Source organism: Haliotis rubra, unplaced genomic scaffold (genome assembly GCF_003918875.1).
Source record: "Haliotis rubra isolate DU_JTF1 unplaced genomic scaffold, ASM391887v1 Scf6, whole genome shotgun sequence".
Lineage (NCBI taxonomy): Eukaryota > Metazoa > Mollusca > Gastropoda > Lepetellida > Haliotidae > Haliotis > Haliotis rubra.
The window spans coordinates 1,655,117-1,682,548 of record NW_025767301.1 but is presented as its reverse complement, the minus strand read 5'-3'; the positions used below and the strand labels follow the sequence as shown (position 1 = coordinate 1,682,548).

Below are 27,432 nucleotides of genomic sequence, written 5' to 3'. Positions count from 1 at the left end.
GCAGATCGATGCTCATGCTGTTGAGCACTGGATAGTGTGTTCCAGACTCGATTATTTACAGACCTCCGCCATATAGGTGTAATATTGCTGAGTGCGGCGTCAAACTAAACTCACTCACGAGATTAGATAGCTAGCCCAAAGTCGGTGAAAACCAGGGACATGTTTATGGTGCCGACAGGTCAAGGATCATAAATGTTGCGAATCTTGGATTCGATCCTTGTATGACAATGGGACGTGAAGAGCGAAATGCCGCTTTGAAAACCCTGTACACCTGGTCATACGCATCACAGGGTGAATGAATGTTGTTTTACGATAAAGCAGGCTTCAAGACACATCTCTGCTGTCTCTAATTAATAGTGAGCGAGTGTAGTTTTACCCCGCTTCTAGCAATATTCCAGCAACATCACCAGAAATATCAATGGGCTTCACACATTGTACCATGTGGGGAATCGAACTCAGATCTTAAGCGTGACGAGCGGAAGCTTTAATCATTAAGCTACCCCACCGTTCCCTCTAATTAGTAGAATCTTGTTTGAGTGGCATTTTAGAAGTTGAGACGTACAATATATAACAAGTTTTATGGATAACAACTTCTTTATTTTCGTGAGTGCGACGTTTCGATACAGATTCTTGTACCGTTGTCAAGCAAGAGTGATACATGAAGTGTAGGAGCTGCATATATATACTGTATATAACAATGAAACAACATAATAGACAAAGGAAACAACATAATTGCCATGATTGGCTAAGCAGTAAGCTGATGAAGCCAGTAAGTACATAAAGGATAGTGAATGGAAGCCAGAGATGTAGTTACAATGAGATGTTTATACAATGGATGCGAAGTTTATACAATCGACTGGGCTTGGTGGAGGAGTGGATCATAAGCAGATGGAATGAAGTATCCTTGGTCACGGTTGATGGTAGGCTTGTGGCGTTTGATGTGAATGGCTTCTGTGAGCTTGCGTTTAGTGAAGTCCGTTTGGTTGTTGGCGAGAATGGTGATGTCGGACCACTCTATTTGATGATTGGGGTTGGCTTTGATGTGGTCAGAGATAGCTGATTTGGTGTCGGAATTAGCAACAGAGGTGCGATGTTCTTTGACTCGGGTGTTGATGGCTCTTCTGGTCAATGTGGAGATGACGCCGGTCTTGACTTTAGGTGGGTGGTTGGAGTTGTAGTGGATGTATTGATCCGTATGAGCCAAAAACATCTGCTCAACAAACCTACAGGAAGAAATTGAACACCTGAGGAAAGTCTTTGTGGAACGCAACCACTACCCACCTGAAATAGTCAACAGAACCATCGAAGCAACGCTTTCACCTCCTGCCAAAAGATCTAAACCAGAATCAGCCCCCATCAAGATATCCATTCCCTACATTGGTAAACCATCACACCAAATCAGCCGACTCCTGAAACAACAGGCAGGAATAGACACTACCTTCTCAGCGTCCTCCAGCCTCAACAACCTCCTCCATGCCAACGGAAGAAAACAACCCACCGTCAACAACAACAACCCGAAATGTGTTATTTACAAAATAGACTGTGATTGTGGACAATGCTACATAGGTGAAACATCCCGACCCATCAACACCCGAGTCAAAGAACATCGCACCTCTGTTGCTAATTCCGACACCAAATCAGCTATCTCTGACCACATCAAAGCCAACCCCAATCATCAAATAGAGTGGTCCGACATCACCATTCTCGCCAACAACCAAACGGACTTCACTAAACGCAAGCTCACAGAAGCCATTCACATCAAACGCCACAAGCCTACCATCAACCGTGACCAAGGATACTTCATTCCATCTGCTTATGATCCACTCCTCCACCAAGCCCAGTCGATTGTATAAACTTCGCATCCATTGTATAAACATCTCATTGTAACTACATCTCTGGCTTCCATTCACTATCCTTTATGTACTTACTGGCTTCATCAGCTTACTGCTTAGCCAATCATGGCAATTATGTTGTTTCCTTTGTCTATTATGTTGTTTCATTGTTATATACAGTATATATATGCAGCTCCTACACTTCATGTATCACTCTTGCTTGACAACGGTACAAGAATCTGTATCGAAACGTCGCACTCACGAAAATAAAGAAGTTGTTATCCATAAAACTTGTTATATATAGTAGAATCTTGACTAGGCATACCATTGTGTTATAGCGAGAACACGCAGAACTTCAGCCTAACTTCAGTCTAACACCCGATCCCCCTCTTTAGGCACTTAAGGCATACGTGAGGTACTGAAAGGTTGACTGTGGTCAGGAAGCCCAACAGTAGTCATCTTTCAGCACTGTTACAGGCGCGATAATGTATGGAGTTATACATGAACCTGTCAATATGATTGGCTTACCACTGTACAACTGCCATTGGGCTCGGCATTGTAAGTGCGGATGAGATTGTCTTGGAGTGAATGGGTGCAATCTATTTTCTCTCAGTGTGTGGGGCGGTGGATTAGCCTTGTGGTTAAACCGTACGCTGAAGGCCCGGGTTCGATTCCCTATATGGGTACAATGCGTCCATTTCTGATGTCCCCCCGCCGTGATATTGCTGGAATATTGCTAAAACTCAACTCTCTCACTCTCTTAGCGTGTTATTGTGAGATAAAGTTATATAGTTATTACTATTAAAATAAACCACTATTTTTATACTGTTTTATCTCACATTGTCCGGTAATTACACCTTTAATACTCATTTTCAATTTTGTGAAATAGGCGTGCTTTCTTTACATGTCTTCAAGCATATAGATCAAGCCATTCACAAACAAGCAATTCCCCTCATTCAACAAAGCATATTATAGAAACACGCACACTCCGGCGCAGTGATGACTTAGTATAACATCACTGCCACAGGCTAATTTGCATATCACGTGACCGGACTTTTCTCTTGTTTGTAAACAAACGCGCATATTCATAATAAGAAGAGACTGGCCTTACGCAAGTTTTTCTGCGCTTTTCACAATGTTTGACATTGTTCCATATATATTCTTCCACAACTGCGACAGTAACATTTATGACAATACATATTTAGATATCAAACTGGCTGCATCGTTTGCTCTCCGTCGGCTTCGATGACAGCACGGTGGAACCGTACAACCTATGTAAACAAAGGATCGCTACGCAAATCGAAATAGTGTTACATGTTTTAGGATATTTTCTCAGTGAAACTAAACCATTCTATCAAAGATTTTTAATTAGATGTGTAGCCTCGTCAAAAATAAAAGAGTTAAGAAATATGTACATTATATTGAATATACGGTCGTCACATCTTTCTGGCCTGTGGCAGAGGTACTATGCAGGCTGGCCGCATGGAACTCTGGGTAGGAGAGTGAGAAAACGTCGTTTGCATTGTTTCGGGTGTGAATTATTCATTGAAATATACCTTACCTCCGGTACAGTTGCCTTCCTACGCCAAGAACCACAGAGCCGATTGTGAGATGGAGGAATTTGCCCTTAATGGCATGACATGCTTAACGACCCGAGCAGACGACATCTAATTGGGCATTAAAGAGATGAGAATGGCCAAACAGACAGCCCCAAGCACTGTGACTGCTGGCAGTCCTGAACTCGTACTCAGCGGAAAACCACGAGAAACCACGAGATCAATATAAGTGACGTCTGCGGGTGGTTGCAGGCGGTCTTGTGAAAACATCGCGTACAAAGGACTCGAATGCTCAGTGGGGGCTGGAGTAGGTAACTTTCTCCTGTTTATTGTTGAGGGGGACACTTTCACGGCTATATGATTTCACACCCAATATCATCCTTCGAGTTACAGGATATTCGTGAATCGTGATGCGGAATGGGAGTAGTTGGTCTGGGTGACAAAACCATTTTAACAACTTTCATCAGATGTAATTGATTATTGGACGATGTAAATCAACGCCACCTGTGCCTCAAGCTAATTATACGTCTCCGACCTGCGCATTAGCAGGGATCATATACCGGTATATGGTCTCTGGCATTAGCCAGAGTCGGTCCACTCCTTGACCACGGGGCAACAACGTAAACATGTTGGATGATAGACAAACCGCCCTCAAATGAACTGAAGGGAAATGGATATGTGTGTTGTTTCGGATCGGGTTACCGTGAAAGGTGTCTGCAATATTAATCAAGATTAAAGGCTCTCAAGAATTCAAGAAGACATCGCCGACGATGACGACGACCTGTTGGATAAAACGAAGAAGAAAATGGAAAGGGAAAATTGAAATTTGACATTTCCAGCATATTTTACATCGGAATATGTGCATTGCGAATAAAGATTAACTTAAGCTCGTGCCATTACACACGATCTGGATTACTCCTGGCTACTAGCACGTGTGAACGTGGGCAACACCGACGAGCAAGGTGTAAATATGGTCATCCTGTCAATGTCTTCATCTGTGTTAATGAAACAGAGAGTGTGATTTTACAGCTCAGCCCACTTTGTAATTTTTCATTTCTTCGCACCATATATGGTGTAAAATCACCTGGAATATTCCGCTGGCGGAGCACTTGATAATTATTGAAATGAAATACAATAAACTGCGTTGTCAATAGGACAGGCTAGTGTTGGAGTTTCCTGGAGGGACTGACATTAGCAGCTCTGCCTTGCTAGAGTACATAGCGGAACGGAATGAAGTGACATGATATCCTGGAGATTACAGTTCGCACTTATTAAGTCAACTATGTGAACTGATGTGGTAACATTAAGCAATATTACCACTGATTACAGTTAAATTATTTGCGGTCTGGTGTCGCGTAGATTGGACTGGTGTCACGGAGATTGGACTGGTGTCGTGTAGACTGGACAGGTGTCGTCTAGACTTGACCGGTGTCGTGTTGACTGGACTGGTGTCACATAGACGGGACTGGTGTCACGGAGATTGGACTGGTGTCGTGTAGACTGGTCAAGTGTCGTCTAGACTTGACCGGTGTCGTGTTGACTGGACTGGTGTTACGTTCACTGGTCTGGTGTCACATAGACGGGACTGGTGTCAGGTAGACTGGTGTGGTGTCACGTACACTGGACAGGTGTCACATAGACGGGACTGGCGTCAGGTAGACTGGACAGGGTCACGTAGACTGGACTGGTGTCTCATAGATTGGATAGGTGTCGTCTAGACGGGACTGGTGTCGTGTTGACATCTGCACATTAGATGCATAGGAATTATTCCGCCCCGGTCCACCGGGCCCCTATGCTTGACCCTTCTTCTTGGAGCAGGAAGGACTCGGACACTAAGGTACCCAAACAGGCTATGTCCACAAAGATCTTGGGTCTAGGTCTGTTTTTAGTTGGAGTACTCCTGTTATCAGTGGCTCTCATCATCGGACTGGAGTTTCCCAAATATGTGCGCACTAAAATCATTGAAGACCAGTGTATTCTGAACAGAGACCATTCCAAGTTTGAATCGTGGGTAAGTTGCTTCAATGCTTTTTTTTCTTTTGTGTGTTGTGTCAACATTCATTACGTATGTCCACGCTGTTATGCAGAGGTAGGGTGAGTGAGTAAGTTGGGTTTTAAGCCACTTTCAGCAATATCACGGTGGGGACACCAGAAATGAGCTTCACACAGTGTACCCATGTGGGGAATCGAACCCAGTCCTTCGGCGTGACGAGCGACCGCTTTAACCACAAGACCACCCAACCGCCCCGCAGAGGTAGGGAATATTTTGAATGAATATCCCACCTTTCCAAGATGACATTCCCGGCTCTGACTCGTCACGTACTACCAAGATCAGATTATACGGTAAAGAAATTCTTCAGATTACTGAACTTAATCTTTGATGGCGTGTGGGTATTCAATTCGCTGCCTTCCAACTGTGGGGATATATGCTCTGAGCTGTATAAATCGCTATACCTTTGGCCCTGGTATTTGGTATTTTGAAGAATGTCGCAACTATTCGATGTGTAGACATTCAGTTAACATGAACATACTCCACAATACCGAAAACGTCAATAGTTGATAAACAGCAAAATGTTTCGGAATGAATGAAAAACACTGTTATCGTTTTATCTTTAAATGTGTGTCTACAAAGTTGTATCATAACGTGAAGCATTCTCATTGCCCTGCACCTTGAGTACCTCGGTCAAATAGTGTGCAACTCCTTGAGGAGTATACAACCCAAGATGCCATTTAGTCCAGAAAGTTTAAATTTGCATCTGACCCCCACGTCATCACATATAATCAAACGCGTTTCACCATTTCTCACAGAGAATGCCCAATTTGAATGACACAAATCGTAAAAAAAGACAATATTTCTGTCACCTGTTGTTGCTGAACGAAAATCAGAAATTGTAGCACTCAAGGGGAGCTTGTAAAACTTCCATCACATCTCATGCAATACCACCCTACACGATCGTTGTAATCTACGTGACTTTTCTGTATGGTGGCTGCATAACACATTGAAGGGAGATATCATTCACAAAATTCAGTCGTTATTCCCAAAGTTGTGGTTCGTTAAGAAAACAACATTACATGTAACATCCTTTCCACTCAGTTGTGTTTGTTAGCATTATAACAATAAACTTTATCAAGGCAAAGCTCTTGAAAATATAATTTTATGTTAAAATGTTAAATGCTGTTCTTTACGCAAAAAAAGACGACAAAATGAATCGACATCTGAGAGGTAATATAATGAACTTCACTGACAATACAACAACATTAGAAAAGGTGATATTATTGATAAGGTTGTCGATGAATGTCTTTGTAACGTAGATTACAGATTTGCACAAAAAACACTTGTTCAGATGAATAACATTCATTCCTTCTTTTTTTATATTCCCTTATCCGTAATCCCGCTGAATCTCTGCATGGGTCTTACCCATTCTGTCAGAATTCAACAATGATATTTTTGTAATCTACGTTACCAAACTGTAATCTACATTACCTTACAAACATCTTCATTGGACGTAATACTCGTCCTCATATAGACTGATTTTACATCAGTTTACCATATATGAAAGTCATTATTGCTACTTGATGAGCAATAAATAAAATATTCATAACAGCTACCGGAACATGTGATAGTTATGAAGGTATTACTTCATTCATTGCAATCTACGTTACCATACTTTGAGGAACGAGTACAAAATTGAGGGGAAAGATATGTTGCAGATTTCTTAAGAGATCGAAATATCATATGTTTAGGGTTAAGATCAATATATCTAAAAAAATTATGTGATATTTTAAACAATTGATACATGCTTCACGAAATACAACTTCTATCAATCTTTTGAAATGATGGCTACCTACACCCAAATATAGTGATCATTTCCAAATGCTTCTACCGAAGAAATTCTCAACAGTAGAACAATTGTTTTTACATATTCTGAAACTATATCTCTCCAATGAAGTAAATTAACAAACATTCTTACCTGTTTCATAGGGAATTACCCGAATAAAGATGAAGTTTCCCTTCCAAATTTGAATTTCGTGAAATGTCACTGAAGTGCTGCGATCATGTGACAGCAACCGGTGGCAACTGTTGTAGGTTATCAAATTATTTGCCAGGGTTCTCTGACTATGCTACGAAGCGAAATCTTCTATTTCCAATTATATTTTGTAAGATTCCATATCAGGTGGTAACGTAGATTTCATAACGTAGATTACTTGCACCGTTTGCAAACTACCATGATCTTGACTGGAAGCATATTGCACTCCCTTTTCGGTCTTATTACTCTATGAAAACACAAAGCATTCATTCTAATCACTTTTATAGGTAGCTGTTATTCATATTTCTGTACAGAAATGGTAACGTAGCTTTCATGCTTAACACTTTGTGTACGGTTTTATATGGTACGATGTGTTCCAAGGTGACACTTTTTGTACATATACTATATCCAGTAAACACTTGCGAGCTTTCAAAACAAACGTTTGCCAATATATATGCATTTTACACTGAATTTTACGTTCGGGAACGTAGATTACCGCTATTGTGGCGACATATTTCGTAGTGTCACATTTGTTTTGTTTATTATGACAATCCCTTCATTTTTTCATAGGTTTTACATTCATGTACGTACAACCTATGGGGAGTGATTTTAAACGCCTGTGATGGTAAACATACTAAGTGTAGCCATTTGTTTAAACACTAGAGCTTTGGGGACACCAAGAATGAATAAATTGTGACACATATTTTGGTTGTTGCACACAAAATAGCGATTACCAGTTGATTTCTTCGAATTATACCATGTTTAGTTGATAGTACTCTGATACCTATTTGACTTTTATTCGTGTGTATTCGTCTGCTTAACAAGTACAAACCAAAACGACATAAGAAATGGCCAATTGGGCATTCTCTCTGAGAATTGGTGGTTGACGACCTTTGATGACGTTTAAGGCAGAAGATGATAATAAAAAATCATAATGTGTTACTCGTGAGTGCATATTTTTTCTTTGAATGTATAATCTGACTAAGTTAATTCCACAGTAAAAGGTCATTAGTATGACAATAATTCCTCAGTGTAAGCGTCGTCACAAACTATTCAGTTTTATATTTAGTGAGGTGAGGTGAGGTGAGGTGAGGTGAGGTGAGGTGAAATTGGGTTTAACGTCGTGCTTGAGCATATTTCGCTCATATGACGACGTGCATGTGGTGCACGTGTATGTGCGGCTGCTTGTACTAGCCCAGACTGAAGCTGATTTTATAGTGCCAGCCCACTGAGATACCATGCCGCAGTGAAGCATGAATACTCCACTCAGAGACATTATACTGACTCCGAGTCGACCAGTCCTTGTTGTACCCATTAATGCCGAGCGCCAGACAGGGACCAACAAGTACCATATTTTTACGTCATTTGGTATGACGCGGCCGGGGATCAGAACCGCGACCTTCCGCTCTCCGGGCGGACGCTCTACCCACTACACCACGGAGGCGGTCTTTATATTTAGTTATCAAATTGGACAAATAAATTGTTCCATACTTCGATCTTTAGAGGTATCAAATCAATCAATTCGAAATGACAACGACCAGTGGTCAAATGAAGACAGAAATATGTGTCCATACATTGCCTATCAGCTGCATTCCAATCCAGTTTTAAAGATACGTTGTTTAAAATCTCAATGAGTGAGCTTAAGCCGCTTTTAGCAATATTGCAGCAATATCACATCACGGCGGGGGACACCAGAAATGGGCTTAACACAATGTACCCATGTGGGGTATCGACCCCGGGTTTTCGGTGTGACGAGCGAACGCTTTAAACACTAGGCTACCGCACCACTCCTTTAAATTACAATGATACTAAATTAAACTTGTTATTTGACAACAGCCAGTTATGTACGTAACCACTTTTACTTTCTCGCTTATGAGAATGCTATGTGAAAAATACATATCTATGTCAGGTCACAATGTTATCCCGCATGATTAAATAACTATCCGCTTGAAATGTTGAAATAATAAGCACGAAGTTTTCATGTAAATACATATCAATTTCGCTTCCTCAGTAATTGCCATTTGTATCACATGTGTTGCACGTTGAAAATATTCAAATAAATGACATATGTTCAGGCTCGCGGCCCTATAAGTGCATATTATATAGATTAGATACCGCGCCTCTTTTAAATCTCAATTTAAAACTTGATATAAATATTTCTCTCCCTCGTCCCAACAAGAAATCTATAAAAAAGTTCTATGCTGTTTACTTGTATATGGTAATGTAATACCAGGCACTATTTTATTGCTCAATCAAGGTTACATCATTCAAAGCCTTGAACATATAAGCTTCCCAAGGTTTAAGGTAGAATATGGAAGATTTTCATTGATCATTAACCAAGATGATGTCCAATGCTGTGCCCTGTTTTAGATTTGTACCATATGTACCTGTGCTCTATTTTAGATTTGTACCATATGTACCTGTGCTCTGTTTTAGATTTGTACCATGTGTACCTGTGCTCTGTTTTAGATTTGTACCATATGTACCTGTGCTCTGTTTTAGATTTGTACCATATGTACCTGTGCTCTGTTTTAGATTTGTACCATATGTACCTGTGCTCTGTTTTAGATGTGTACCATATGTACCTGTGCTCTGTTTTAGATTTGTACCATATGTACCTGTGCTCTGTTTTAGATGTGTACCATATGTACCTGTGCCTTTTTTCGTGGTGAACAACTGACAATGCATTTATGACAGGTGCGACGATTGGCCAGTATACGGTCACCTATTCGCCCACACAAGGTATCGTCCATATTTAATTGTGGTTTTTAAACAAGTTACGGTATTATAAGTATGGTGTCTGCATGCCATATCCTCACATGTTAACATAATATACTCGATCACCTCATAGTAAACCCAGAAAATAGCTTTCAGCCCGAAAGAATTTCTGGGTCAAGTACAAGATTGATCTATTTGGAGCTACTATCACTTACAGTTATAGCATTAATTATACAGAGGGGTATATTTAGAATGGTTCACCAGAACAGATAAGGTGGATTATGTTGCCATAACGACACACAGAATTAAAAGGTCATTTTACAGTAAACATGACTTTGAGCGAGAAATATGTTTACCAGCTAGTAACACATACATTTGATTTGGTGAGCATTTCTACTGGGACATTTAATCACGGATAAAACAAACATGTATAACTGCGTTAGGTTGTAGTAAAAACAATAGTCTTGAGTAACACTTGCAAGTAATAGGAGGCGAGTAAAATGATCATTTTGATGTTAAGATGATCATTGTGTGGGCAAAACGATCATCATATGGTTGAAATGACCGCTTTGATGTTAAGATGATCATTGTGTGGGCAAAACGATCATCATATGGTTGAAATGACCGCTTTGATGTTAAGATGATCATTGTGTGGGCAAAACGATCATCATATGGTTGAAATGACCGTTTTGATGTTAAGATGATCATTGTGTGGGCAAAACGAGCATCATATGGTTGAAATGACCGCTTTGATGTTAAGATGATCATTATATGGTTAAAATTATCACTTCGTTGCTCAGATGATCACATTTTTGCTGAAATTATCATCATGAGGTAAAGTGATCATCATGTGCTTATAGTGATAATGATCATCATGTGCTAATAGTGATCATCATGATCATCATGTGCTTATAGTGATCATCATGTGCTCATCATGTGCTTATAGTGATCATCATGTGCTATAGTGATCATCATGTGCTTATAGTGATCATCATGTGCTATAGTGATCATCATGTGCTATAGTGATCATCATGTGCTTATAGTGATCATCATGTGCTATAGTGATCATCATGTGCTATAGTGATCATCATGTGCTATAGTGATCATCATGTGCTTATAGTGATCATCATAGTGATCATGTGCTATATAGTGATCATCATGTGCTATAGTGATCATCATGTGCTATCATCATGTGCTATAGTGATCATCATGTGCTTATAGTGATCATCATGTGCTTATAGTGATCATGTGCATGTGCTTATAGTGATCATCATGTGCTATAGTGATCATCATGTGCTATAGTGATCATCATGTGCTTAGTGATCATCATGTGCTATAGTGATCATCATGTGCTTATATAGTGATCATCATGTGCTTATAGTGATCATCATGTGCTATAGTGATCATCATGTGCTATAGTGATCATCATGTGCTATAGTGATCATCATGTGCTATAGTGATCATCATGTGCATGTGATCATATGTGCTTATAGTGATCATCATGTGCTTATAGTGATCATCATGTGCTTATATCATGTGCTATAGTGATCATCATGTGCTATAGTGATCATCATGATCATCATGTGCTTATAGTGATCATCATGTGCTATAGTGATCATCATGTGCTATAGTGATCATCATGTGCTTATAGTGATCATCATGTGCTTATAGTGATCATCATGTGCTTATAGTGATCATCATGTGCTATAGTGATCATCATGTGCTTATAGTGATCATCATGTGCTTATAGTGATCATCATGTGCTATAGTGATCATCATGTGCTTATAGTGATCATCATGTGCTTATAGTGATCATCATGTGCTATAGTGATCATCATGTGCTTATAGTGATCATCATGTGCTTATAGTGATCATCATGAGGATGAGGTAAAGTGATCATCATGTGCTTATAGTGATCATCATGTGCTTATAGTGATCATCATGTGCTATAGTGATCATCATGTGCTTAAAGTGATCATCATGTGATTAAATGACCACTTTGTTGTTTTAATGATGGTCATGTGGTAAAACAAATCATCATGTGTTTACACTGATCATGTGTTTCCAAGTGGTTAAAACGATTATCGAAGAGATTATCATATGCTATGATATGCAATAACCTTCCACAAAGAAAACGAATTTCGCTACCTTACATGGCACACACACAGACACACACACACACACACACACAGACACACACACACACACACACACACACACACACACACACACACACACACACACACACACACGGGGTAAGGTGCTATCTACAAACATCACTTACATCTTAACCGTTGTATATGGGTCACTCATTCTGCATTTTCATTATATATGCTGCGAATTTTAAAAGGTGCCTTACATCAATATAAAAGAAGATGGATACATGCTGAAAGTGTCAGATCAAGGAAGGTAAACAAGCATCACCCTGCATGACCCGTGTTTAAGTAGGCCCTCAACACACAGCCAACAACAATCACAGGACACATGACAACACAATCATCACACTGATCAGAACACCACCAGGTTAATTTGGAGAACGTGGAATTACTTCGGAGTCATTTAAACAGGAAGAAGATACATTTCAAACTTCAGGTTCATCGGTACTATTTTGTCAACTTCTGATAATACCTGTTAATACTCACAGTAGAAAATAGCTTTTAAAAGGCCAGTTTACCCATGCGCATACAGTGTCGCCATGATTATTAATTTACAATGTAATTCTCTGTTAATGTTTTCTCTGTGATCAATTCATATGTTTATTATTGCTATTTAACCTTCTACACCCTAGGGAATTTGTGTCGTTGGACAAAAGAGACTGGACCTGGTTATTCGCTGTCGTTGACTTTATACTTATAATCGAATTTGCAGTTGATCATATACTGATGTAGACAACTAAGGTAACACATAAAAGTGCAAGTGTACCTATGTTCCTTTCAAGATTTTTACCCGCAGTGCAATACAAAGGTTGTGAAGAAACATGGAAAAGAATATATGAACACTTGCACTCATATGTTCCCTTATTTGTTTCCATCAGTATATATTAACTGTTTCAGTTGGACCGTAAAGTGGAGCGATTGACATGAATCGTACGAAACAGGAGATGAAACAGAAATGAGACACAAACAGTACGTCATGAAAGTTATACTTTTTGCAAATTATGTGAGTGGCAGTGCTACCGGCAGGACAGAACCTTTAACCTTTTGAACTAACACCTGGTGTCACATCTGATTTTCAGTGATCCATTCAGTTAATAGTCACCGCTCGTTTTAGGCCCAATGGAATCTATTTCGTCGGAGACTCCAGGCTGGTTATTCTCTGGTGGTGACGTTTTATAAGAGGTCCTGTAAGAAAAATGCAAACCGGATGTGTTTCGAAGAGGCAGCCATCTTGTTTTCCACAACCCTTAACGGTTTCTGTTTTTCTTCTGGAACCATTATTTAGTTTGATTTCGATATTGAACCATTATCCGCTTTTTTCTCGATCCGAATTCATTATTCGTTTTTTTCTGTATTTTGAACTGGAAGTAGTATTCAAAATTCAGTTTCAATGAGATGAGATTTTGAGAAAAGTCACTGCTGAAGAGGTGGGTAAATAGATTAAAAAGGTTGGGCAAAACGGAGATGTAGAAGTGCACTGTAGATCCTTCAGCGCTCATTGGCAGACTTCCATACTGGATGATTCATAGTCTCCAGTCGTGACATGTGGAAATAAACTGATATTCAACGACGAACAGATGATAAGATACGGTAATCGCAACGACATCGAGAGTTTTATTGACATGATGGATTGTCACACTCCCTGATGACATGCAATTTGGTGCACGTGTTCATTACTTACTTGCATCCTAATATCAAACATACCAAAATAGGCTAAGAGAGGAAAAACACTGAAAATCTTGAAATATTTTTTGTATAAGAAATCGAAAGTTTGGTCTTTGGTTTGTCGTAAATGAGGGTTTCTTGGTCTCTTTGACGTCGTTGATGTCATAAAGATATCCATCATCTCTTAACTCATCAACCACTGATGCTGCATGTTAATACTGACAAAAAGAAAGAAAGGGGCCGTCTCAAAACGTCCCCCTGCCAGATACACTAGTTCATCGTATTGACACAGATATTTTGCTCTTTGTTATATTCATAATTCTGCAGCGGCATGGTCAGAATAGATCAGTATTCCACGAAGGAGCCAGAAATGCGGATCAGTTTGTACCATCTTGTGACTTTTCTGACTGTACGAATCCGAGTATATGTGTATCATAAATATGTTTTTTTAAGAGTCACTGTCAAATAGTGATATTAACATATTCTTTGGAAGTTGGAGCAGTAAGGAACGATAACAACATGTGAATAACAATACAAGGATAAACAACTTGTTTATTACAGCGGGAACGACGTATGGGTCTAGGTTCTGTCATCACTTGCTTGATAACCTTGTTAGAACCTGCATCGAAGCGTCGCTCTCACTGTAAGTTAGAGAAGATGTTCATCCATGTATCGTTATCCTCTCAGTGATAATTCCAGTTATTGATCAAAACACACGTAGATGCAAGTCACTGTGTATTTACTGATTCTTGGCTTTGATACATGCCCTAGTCAGTCGGTAATTAAAAACTATGTAGGTTTACATTGTAATGGCACCGGTGACTTGTCAGTAAATGGATTATCTCATAAATCAATATGTCTGGGAAGAATTTGAGATAGAGTTACATGGAGGCAGCACCGATGTTTGAATCAGAATCATATGCTTAGATGAGGTGAGGTGAGGTGAGGTGAGGTGAGGTGAAATTGGGTTTTACGTCGTGATTGAGAATATTTCGCTTATATGACGACGTGCATTCGTGTGTAGGTGTATGTGCGGCTGCTTGTACTAGCCGAGACTGAAGCTGGTTTTATAGTGCTAGCCCACTGAGACACCATGATGCAGTGAAGCATGAATACTCCACTCAGACATATTATACTGACTCCGAGCCGACTAGTCCCTGTTGTACCCATTAATGCCAAGCGCCAGGCAGGGACCAACAAGTACCATATTTTAACGTCTTTTGGTATGACGTGGTCGGGGATCAGAACCGCGACCTTCCGCTCTCCGGGCGGACGTTCTAATCACTACACCACGGGGGCGGTCGATATGCTTAGACTGACTGACTGACTGAGTTTGGTTTTACGCTACTTTTAGCAATATTCCAGCAACATCACGGCGGGGACACCACAAATGCGCTTCACACAATGTACCCATGTGGGGATTCGAACCCGGGCCTTCGGCGTGACGAGCAAACGCTTTAACCACTAGGCTACCCCACCGCCCCCCATATGCTTAGATGTGCTGATATCTAAACTATATATACTTATAACTAGACTATATTTTAGCTTTATATATCGCCGTGAATAGCTGTAATATTTATTAATTCATTAGCGGTATTCTCATGTGTTTCAGTTTAAAACTTTTAGTAAACTTTGTACATGTGCTATAACAACGTTAAATGTATTGACGTGAATACTGGGGAGGTATTCGTAAAAGCCTCGTAATCAGGCTCAAGGTGTTGATCCCGACATCAACCACTGGTTTGCCTCGCCCAGTTTCGACTGTTTACAAGCTATAATGGTCTACATGGAATATTGACGTAAAACAACAGACAGACAACGCGTTAGGACACAGTGGAAGAAACCAAGCACAGTTTACAGAGGTATAGATAAGCTGTGTATCTGCTTGAAGTTTTGTAAATACTCAATAAGTTTGATCTTACATGCGTACACACATAAATGTCACATTATAGCTTGCGTACCGGTGGTTAGATGAAATAACTGAGGAATATTGAGATGTGAACTTGGCTACTTGCAGTCTTTCGTATCGTTTCTCATATTACAGATCAAATATGTATAACAAACACGTAAACCAACATTTAAACTTTATCATTTATCTACAACTTTATGGAAAATGGCAAAATACCCAACTGAGTCGGATTGAGGTGGGTACAATTTATTTGGTTACTCAAAGGAAAATTAGGATACCCAATTGAGATGAACACAAGCGAGTACATAACTCAATGACTCAAAAATTTAAGTTATCTGTATCTCTACAGTTCACATATATTGCATACGATGCAGGCAAAAGAAAGTATGCTGCCCCAAATTGGATTTGGCTAAACAAATGCAAACGTAACGAAACGTAAAGAGACTGAAAACATTCCCTGAAACGCCTCGTACTCGCGAACGCAACTATGCTACCCGTACACACAGTGTGTAGCAGTCCATTATGATTAGGTGAATGAATGAGTGGGTATAAGTATGTTTTTAGCAATATTCCGGCAATTTCACGGCGGGGAACACCAGAAATTCTCACATTGTGCCCATATGGGGAATCGAAGCTGGATCTTCGGCGTGACGAGAGAACGCTTGAACCACTAGGCTACCCCACCGCCCCTTATGATTACGAGAAGACGAACATATACACGACTTTGTGTTCGGGTAGGATGTTCTTATCAAACAAAAAGTCCACAGAACTGAATTGATAGTTATTTACACACTGATCTCGTTGTGCGGCAATGAAGTACAACTGTACATATTTACCTCATTATTACATATTTGATATACGTGTAAGATACATAATATGGTACGTATGTATCGGTTGCTTGCCAGAATACGTTACATGTGTACGCACATCTAAGCAATTAAATGAAGAATATTACGTACACTATTTCTTGGAGATTGCTTAAAATGAGATATTATTGTTTTGAAATTTTTTGCTAAGTTCCTAATTGTTCCTGATTTATCGCAGTGAAATAGCTGTTTGATATGCATATTTGGATAAATATTAATAAAAGCATTTCTTTCTAAAGCAAGGTTGGGCAAATAAACAAAAAAGTGAAAGTCATCTCAAAAGTTATCTCCAATATTGTTTAAATAAAAGAAGAAACATAATATTTCATTTGGGGGTGTTTTACTCAGTCCTCTAGTCTGTCTCACAGTCCCTGAACCACATTATTTTCCCTACAGCCTAGCCTTCCCTGTAGTGCTAAAGCCCTAAATAAAGCAAGTCTAGATTTCCCCAGGTTCAGGTTCTGAATCTCTGGTCTCCCTAGGGCTCCTTTTCAATTTAAATGGGCTTGTTTGTTACTATCAAAATTATAGATATTCAGAGACTAAGCCTTAGTCTATCAGTCCTCCTGTTTCTTGTTTGACGTTCTGAAACTGAGTGACGCCCGCCCATTATCATAATGCTGTAAACTTAGGAGTCTCGTGTTTCAATTAAGACTTTAAACAATTATTATAAATGGTCCTGTTTGAAGATTTCTCAAAGTCTGCAGATTAACGTCTTTAAGTCTATTTCAAACAAATGCGTTTACAGTTTTTAATTAGGACATGCCTGTGGGACCCAAATATTTCATTCCAGTTTTCTCAAAAGTATCCTTAATACAGGCAACCCGGATACAGGTATTATCATACCCTCAACCACCCAAAAACTAAAAACAAAAATTACCCCTCATCCCAACAACCCTCAGATAAACGTTTTATACATTCTTACAAAAAAACGCAATTAATATGAACCTTCACATGTTTCTTTATATATAATTTTATTGATTTTTGTCACGGTCAGAGCTCAACATTAAGATGAGAAGTTTTCAGAATGTTAACGATGTCTTCAAGCAATTGTTTATGAGGTTTACGCCAAATGTGTTTCTTTCCTGACGTGTCCTTTACAAAATCGTACTGGTATTTATGCGATCGGTCACGATTGCGGAAGCAATCCATTACAAACCAACATGTGTTCATGTCATGTCAGACATGTGTAATTAGAACTATATCTGTTGTTATAACTATATGTCTTCAGGCAATTGTTTATGAGCTTTACGCAAAGTGTGTCCTGTACAAATACGAACTCGTATTTATGTGATCGGCCACGATTGCGGAAGCAACCCATTACAAACCCATATCCGTTCATGTAATGCCAGACATGTGTTATTACAACTATATCTGTTATTATATATCTGGTTCGTTAATCTGTCCGTCATAATGTTTATTGCTACAAAATCATCTAAACGTATTCCTTTTCTCTTATTTAAAATATGTTTTTCATGCATCTGTTTCATGATGTACATGTATATGGATAACAACATATCTACATCCGTGTATTTATGATTCATGTCGACTTTTCTGTTCCATATTATGGTCTTATAAAATTATCATTTATTCTCATTCTGCCGAACAGGTTAAAAATTTTGTTTTGTATAAGACACACGTTGACTAAACGAAATCGATCTGTCGGTATGTATAATTACACTTGTTTCGGGCTCCCCAGATCTAATATTTAATATTCACGTATGAGTCTCCATCCTCCTGCAGATGCAGGTGCAGAATAAGTCCCTTGATACATCTTCCTACATAGATAAGATAAGATAAGATAAGATATAATTAAATTTGTTTCGGGCTCCACAGATCTAATATTTAATATTCACGTATGAGTCTCCATCCTCCTGCAGATGCAGGTGCAGAATAAGTCCCTTGATACATCTTCCTACATAGATAAGATAAGATAAGATAATTACACTTGTTTCGGGCTCCACAGATCTAATATTTAACATTCACGGGCATGAGTCTCCATCCTCCTGGAGATGCAGGTGCAGAATAAGTCCCTTGATTCATCTTCCTACATAGAAAAGAAAAGAAAAGAAAAGATTTTATTTACGTGTTACGCAGTATATTTACATACAAACAAGTAATCGCAAAGACAAGACAATATAAAATATATACCAGCCGGACAGTTGGCCTATGAGACACGAGGTGTCTGAGAAATCGTAAATATATTTTATTTACCTGTTACGCTGTATACATACAAACAAGTAATCACAAAGACAAGACATTATAAAATATATACCACCCGGACAGTTGGCCTATGAGACGAGGTGTCTGAGAAACCGTAAATATATTTACATACAGTGTCTACTTACATGAGAGTCAGTCTTGTTACACGGGTTGGCAGCAATATTCCAGCTGTGCCAGGGTGGGAAATGTCTAGAGTTCACGAACTGTTGGACTCTGAACGGACATGGTATTTTGGATCAATGAATGCCGTTTTAGAGTATTATACAGTTTTACCATGACGCTTGAGTCTGCTGAGGGAGAAGAATTCCAACTGATGCAGGTTGTCCAGGTTTTGTACAAAGCCCACAAATAGTAAGGTTTTATATACCGTTGTAATCTGTATTAATCACGATACCAGAAATGGCCTTCCTACATTGTACCTGTGTGAGGAATCCAACCCAGACCTTCAGCGTGACGAACCGCAGGCTACCCCGAAATCAGCCAGCCCTGCTACTACGTGATTCCTAGTCTTCTGTAGTTCTCTCTGTGACTGACCAAAGTTTGTCAATAAAAACGTCTTAAATATGTATAGCTAAGCAATAATTGCTTTTAGAATAAGTGAAGTGATACTGTTCCAGATGTATCCTGTACATACAACGAACGTGTATCCTTTCACGTGTGCAATGACATGACCGAAACAACATGTCGGATGAGACTCGTATATGATCGGAAGAGCTAATTCCTCGGAGTGTACTTTTATCGCCAGTAAGATGCTTGTTTCCTGCCCGATAGCACGTGTTTCTAACCAACCCAATCAAGCATTATGTACCGTTATGAGATTTAATCCCGGGTCGTACCAGAAAAACTGGGGCTAATTACTTCCGCTGTCACTTATTCGATGCCTTTGCGGAAAGACAATAACATCATGTGACGTTGATGCGTCTGGGAGCTGTTCAGGTGCAGGTTGCTACGGCGGGGATGCCGATTGCAGCTGTGCGGGGGACCAGGAGACGCTGTATCCTCCAAGGAGACTTGATACGTGCATGGGAAGATGCAGTGGGGGATGCAGGAAGTAGGATGAATGGTCGACCCCCTTTCACAATGGTTACAGGAACACAATCGCTAGGGGCGCCTGAAAAAATCTGAGTATAACTGAAGGATGTTTAGTGAGTGAGTTTATTTTTACGCCGCACTCAGCAATATCCCGGCTATATGGCGGCGGTCTGTAAATAATCCAGTCTGGACCAGACAATCCAGTGACCAACAGCATGAGCATCGATATGGGCAATTGGGAACCGATGACATGTGTCAACCAAGTCAGCGAGCCTGACCACCCGATCCCATTAGTCGCCTCTTACGACAAGCATTGGTTACTGAAGATCAATATTCTAACCAGGACCTTCACGGGTGAAGGATGTATAGAACATTAATAGAAGTACAATGCCTCTCATGCTGTCTAAACCACATACTCATCCAGGCAGCATATGTCTGTAGGAATGTGACTAGGTATTTTCTCGTTATGACCAAGGACAAAAGTTGCTTCATCAGCAGCCATCCATGTGGAAATCGTGTAAACTGAACGGGTTGAAACAGCTACCGGTGTGGAAATCGTGTCAATTGTATGGGGTAAAACAAATGTCCATGTGGAAATTGTATCAACTGAATGAACTGAAACAACCATCCATATGGAAATCGTGTCAACTGAATGGGCGGAAACAGACACCCGTGTCAACTGAATGGCCTCAAACAACCATCTATGTGGAAATTGTGTCAACTGTAGGGCTGAAACAACCATCTATGTGGAAATCGTGTCAACTGTAGGGCTGAAACCACCATCTATGTGGAAATCGTGTCAACTGAATGGGCTGAAACAACCATCTATGTGGAAATCGTGTCAACTGAATGGGCTGAAACAACCATGTATGTGGAAATCGTGTCAACTGTAGAGGGTGAAACAACCATCTATGTGGAAATCGTGTCAACTGTAGAGGGTGAAAAAACCATCTATGTCGAAATTGTGTCAACTGTAGGGGGTGAAACAACTATTCGTGCGGAAATCGTGTCAACTGTAGGGGTTGAAGCAACAGTTCTTGTTGAAATCGTGTCAGCTGTAGGGGGAGATGCAGAGCTCAAGAGGGGAAGAGACCTCGAAGATAATCCAAGATCATGAAGACCTTGAACTGCCGTTACTAAGAAAACTACTCATAAAAATATGATTATGGTTGATCGGCGGCGACTCGGAACACTTCACTGTCCAATACAGTATGAGTAGAGAGTTTAGAACAGTCTGATTAATGAAATTGGAATTTACAAAGATCCTAAGAGAACACAAATATGCACAATCCTTATTTGACGTCAACATCCAAAGGCCCTAAAAAACAACAACATGTACAATATATCCACAACAATGTAATAGCTCGGTATTATGTTGTAGCCTTTGGAGTGCCTCGATTACATTCGCTTTTCGAGATATAGTAATCAGATATGACGCTCTGAATGGTTCGCGCACTCGTAAAAGCCAAGACGCAAGTTGCTGATAAGAACGTTCAACCTGACCTCTCTTTCAGGGATCAGATTATGACGGCCTTGAGTCTCTCAGTATGGAAACATACGGTGATAGAGCCTCAATTAGCAGCCGACGTATTTAGTGCTATGTAATTAGTGTCAACATAGATAAAGAGTCTGTTGTCTTTATTACGTAACATAAAGGTACGCCAGCCGAAACGTGCCATAGGTGTGAGGTGGCCATTGAATTTTCAGCATCGTGTTGGTACACATTACGATCATTACGATGCACGATGCCAGGTGCTAAAAGCTTCATCACGCAAGTACCACAGCTGCAGGTGTTAGCGATACCGTCTGTATGAACACTTTTACCACGCCACGTTTATTTGTGTGTCTTTCGTACAGAAATGTATTCTTTGAAAATCGCTAGGTATAGGTCAATCGGAATTATCATCTGTATTAACACATGCAACAAGCTTTAGAAATAACGCCTTGAAAATATTGTATATCCATCTGATGTAATAGTGCATGTGACATCTAACTGTATGAGTTGCTATGTATATTGTAGACTCTATAGGTGTATAAAATACAATATATGCCTTCTTCTTCTGTATTATCTGAGTATATCATCCGAGTACATTATCTGTGTATATCATCAGAGTACATAACCCGACTATATCATCCGAGTACATCATCTGACTTTATTATCTGACTGTGTCTTTTATCGAGCAAACGTTTTGAGTTTGAACCAAATATGTTTGTGCAAAAATAGAATGTCGATATAACGCAGTCACCAATACGTTGCTTGGTGGGACCACATCACGTACCATGACGGTAGTGGTTCCATAGAACACATTAACCTAGTGATCAAGGCACTTCTGTATTCTGACCACTCACACTCCACCATCTGTTACTGGAAAAACACGACGTCTAATGGACTGAGATAAAGGCCATGCAGTGCCCCAACAGTGACATGTGCTGTGTCTGCAGTGACGAAAACATCAGTGTTACACAGTGATTAAAACATCACTTCCTTCCCTGAGTTCAATGAAGCAGCGCTTCCTAGGTGAAATCCCATTAGCTGTCTTGGGCTGGGTGTACACGGAGCAGATGGCTCTATTCATGAACCTAACTATCCATAGTGAGTGAGTGAGTTTAGTTTTACGCCGCTCTCAGCAATATTCCAGCTATATGGCAGCGGTCTGTAAATAATCGACTCTGGACCAGACAATCTAGTGATGAACAGCATGAGCATCGATCTACACAACTAACTGGCCATAATCACACAGATCCTCATTTTGCTGAATTTATTTATTTTAATTTGTAGAATAATAATAACAATATGAGTTTAGTTCAAGATAGACGGGGCAGTGGGGTAGCCTGGTGGTTAAAGCGTTCGCGCGTCACGCCGAAGAACGGGTTCGATTCCCCACATTATACCATTGATGGTGTCGACTTTGATATTGTTTGAATATTGGTAAACACGGCGTAAAAATATACCCATTCAGTATAAACCCATTTCATATTGTAATAGTGTGGTATGCCCCACAATTCAGAGAAATCATCAAGTCGATGAACGAAATTGACAAGTTCTCACATGAAATATGTGTTTGTGTCCTGCTCCCTCGTGCCAGGTATCATTAGGCTGTAATACTGATCGGCTAGAAGGGCCGTGATATCGACACATATTGAAATATACAACATTAATGTTTTCACACAGGATATCAATCAATCAACCTGGGTGATATGAAGCACTATGCCAGTTAACTGTCACGACAATAGGGGTAATTTTCAACAGCCAAGCGGAAACATGGAAAGGTATTGTTGTTTGACAAACAGACCCCTTCAGTAATTGCGGCCGTGAACCGGAGATGCATGGGGAAAAAACACACCGGGTAGAAGTGATTCTCATTGACGTGAAAATACATTAAATAAGGTATAATTATCAGACCGATATGTTTCAATATTTTCCTCATTTACACACCTGAATGTACATCTTTCTTGCATCTAAAAATGTTCTGGTTACTTCTGGTTTCGTAAATTGAATCCATGCTGAATTATTTGAAAGGGTCATTAAAAAAGGGAACGTGTCGTCGAGTCACGGAAGTGAGATGAAAGGCTAAGTTAGTGTGGGGACGTTTGTTGTTCTAGCGAGAGGTTATCAGGTGCATTTTCTAAACGACACCTGAATACCGGCCGTTGGGCAAATCGATACCAGCAACAGTAATCTGTTAATACCACCGAGTAGTCTGAGCCATGCCCGCTTAACCATGCACAGAACAGATGTTAGTGCTGATGTAATTGCACGATCTCAAGCAGACTTTGTACAGTCCCTGTTTCCAAAGTTTCCAAAAATTTGGCACTGCTAGTGTTATACCAAGAAATATAAAGCATCTGCGCAAAATAAAATAGCCAGTGAGTGAGCAAGTTTAGTTTTTCGCCGCTTTTAGCAATATTTCAGCAATCACGGCGGGGACACCAGAAATGGGCTTCACACATTGTAACCATTTGAGGAATCGAATCCGGGCCTTCGGCGTGACGAGCGAACGCTTTAACCACTAGGCTACCCCACCGCCCCGAAAATTTAATGAAAGGATGACTATAAATCAATAAAGACACCAGGTGTTCGAGAAAAGGATAACATGTCCTGCCCTAACGGTTGTGTCGGTTTTCTTTTTGTGCGACAGTGAGAGACACAGAGGTTTTTGTGACCGGTGCTTGTGTGACCCTGACTCCGTGGGTAGTGTGTGTTTTAGTGGTGTGAGTTAATGGTGTGTCTTCTGACATAGATTTCATCATGTTTGATGAGCTATTGTTCTGTGATCGAATGACCATATAGTCTTTTGAGGTAGTCTTACCTCTCATTTATACGTTGTAAACATGGTGCTAAGGCACACGATTCCAAATGAGAATAAAATATATGTAATCTACACTTACATTACCTCAAAGTTTGAAACAAAGTGTTTTGATCTCCATTTTACCATGACCATAGAACGCTTTGAAAACAGTGGTCTTCACTTGGCAGTTATCTGAGAACATGCCATAAAGAGGCCACGGGTAGTAGGAAGCGAAAAACATTGTACACAAGTTCATTACCTTTGTTCTTCACCAGTTAAAATCATTCTTATACAGAGCAAAAGGAATATATGTTAAATTTCATCGTAAAGTGTTGAATATTTGCCCTGCTTTGATTTAACCTAACTTGGAAATCAAACTTACCTCTTCCATGGTAGAGACAACAGGTTATTAAAATAGTGGAAAAAACGCTAATTCCTTTCTCAATAACTAATGAAATCATAGTATTATGTGATTTTATACATGAAGTCGTATTCTAGTTGGTCTGAAATAACTCCCACGTAACGATAATACTGCGTCTATAACGAACGCGACTATAACGAACCAACTGATATAACAAACTGTTTTGGGTTGCGGCCACATGTTGTATATATTAGTCGAAGTGCTTACACGCGAACTATAAGTAGTGGTCCCTTTGAGTTCGTTATAACCGTAGTTGACTGCTCATGTGTGTAACAGAATGACTTTCCCTTCAAGCGATGTTCGGCTGAGTTAATTCTTCTTCATTTACACATCACTATGGCTGACGAAATAGTTGTCAGTGCTATCAGGGATACTCTACAACATTTATATAGTCTCCCTGGTGCTATTTACAAATTGCGTGAACATAGAGAACACTCCCGAGATGTATTTACGTTTACCATTACCGTTATCATTTACTGGTTGAAATTAGGTGCTCGGTAAAAAAGTCCTAAATTTGCCAAGGACCTTTTTCCTATAATCGGAAATTAAACTGCTGTCACAACCTCATTGCCAACGGAAACACACTTAAGTATAACTGTATTCGATCGGTATGAGTTGAAGAGGTGTCCATTTTGTGCGACAGTGAGAGACACAACGACTGCGGTGACCGGTGCTTGTGTGGTCCTGACACCGTGGGTAGTGTGTGTTTTAATGGTGTGTGTTAATGGTATGTGTTCTGATATAGATTTCATCATGTTTGATGAGCTATTGATGTTCTGTGGTCGAATGACCACTATAGTGGGTATTAGGTATCCATTGTTTCGCGCACCAATGCGTTGGCTATCTATAGATGGATGTTTTCATTCGTAATAGTTATTCGTATTTGATAAGACATGTTAATCTTGAGGTATCAAATGAAATTATTACCTGATTTTATTCATAATTGACTTAATCACAATCAAACATTCTTCACTGTCATGGCAGTATGATCAGACCCGTGAAGATCCGGTTTAGGGTTGATCTTCAGTAACCCATGCTTGTCGTAAGAGGCGACTGATGGGATCGGGTGGTCAGGCTCTCTGACATCGTATCCCAAATGCGTAGATCGATGCTCATGCTGTTGATCACTGGATTGTCTGGTTCAGACTCGATTATTTACAGACCGCCGCCATATAGCTGTAATATTGCTGAGTGCGGCGTAAAACTAAACTCACTCACAGTCACTCATGACAGTATTATCAATGTTGTACAATATATATGACGGCGGAAACCTTTCATCTTAAAAATACATCGTGACGAGACAAGTTTTTATTACAAACAACACAGTGAAACACATTTGCTGTGCACCCAATATTTAGTGTTGTCTATAAATTTAGCAGAAATTTAGATTTTGTACAGGAATATGTTACATTCAAATACTGTAACAATGCACATAACCTGGCATGAATGTATTCACAGGAAACACGTCCTCTACCGTGTTATCCTTTCATAAAGTACTACACATCGTTATAATTGCCAGCTTACATAACGGACCTGACAACACTGGGCAGCAATACACCACGCTGACATCATTAACAGACTTTGTTATTTTACTGCGTAGTTTATAAGCTTTCATGATAAAAAATGTAACATGCAAAGCTTTCTTATGACGTTAAAAATGTAACGTAAAATTGTATTTAGGACGATAAAAATGCATGATCTAAAAGATTTCTTGTGATGATAAAAATGTCACATGTAAAGATTTCTTATGGTGATAACAATATTACATGTAAAAGCTTCAAATGATCATTGAAATTATTTTCGGTTTACATTCTATCTTGAATTGTTCTATTGAGTTGTTCTGGTCACGATATGGCTGAGCTATCGCCGACGTGACTTTCAATCTTCACTCACTCACTCACTTACTTTAAATTCTATACACGTAAGATGATTGCAACAAAAGAAAAAATAAATACCAAATAAAGATGTATTCTTCCCATATATATATACCATATTTTCTTATACATGCGTCTTCAGTGGACTCAGGGGGCTAGCACCGGCTAGTCCGGACTAGTACAAACAGCCAAACACACATGCACGCACACATGCTCGTCGCTGTAGGACACTCATTTCACACACACCGCCATGTAGTATACCTTCGTATTTATGTTTTAGAGAACGGGATCTCAGTGGAACCGAATAAATCGCATCTATTTTTGGGTGCTTGAGAACAAAGAAGGTTTCCTGTACCACGGGGAGGAACCAAAGGTGAGTGTTTGAATAAGACGCTGTTCTGTCTGATATCTGTTCAATACCGAATATGTTGAGGCACTTTTATGGCAATATCCTATAACTGAGCGAAAAATAGTTTAAAGAAAAATTATAAAATAGGACATATATTGAAAGACAAAAGTACATGTGACATATAAACTAAAGAGAATATGTAAAAACCCGTTTTATAGTCTTTAATTTCTGGCAAAACTATCATGCAATCCCAGCGACATTTGGTCCATTAATAATTTTGCCAGTGAAATAATCCAGATCGCAGTTACATTTGCGAGTCCATCGACGCATGTGTTGCAACGGTGGTGATTCATTTCCTGACACTCACCCTAAGCTATAACATTACGACACTTGCTGTTCGAATGGACATCAAAAGTATTTATAATGTTGTGGGGTTTCTACATTCGGAACTTTAAAGATGTCAAATTATAACCCGGAGACAATTGATTCCCAGTACCATAAACATAATTGATAT

At 39.7% G+C, this 27,432-nt stretch overlaps 1 protein-coding gene across 1 annotated transcript in view; it reads left to right on the top strand.

Moving 5' to 3' along the window:
• Positions 1-4,868: 4,868 nt before the first annotated feature.
• The window catches only part of LOC124255368, a 49,018-nt gene continuing 26,454 nt past the window's right edge, over positions 4,869-27,432 (top strand). Inside the window, exons 1-2 of the mRNA XM_046689266.1 lie at positions 4,869-5,399; positions 26,850-26,942. Coding sequence (XP_046545222.1) covers positions 5,142-5,399; positions 26,850-26,942 — 351 coding nt within the window. The 5' untranslated portion in view covers positions 4,869-5,141. The remainder of the gene's footprint in view (positions 5,400-26,849; positions 26,943-27,432) is intronic.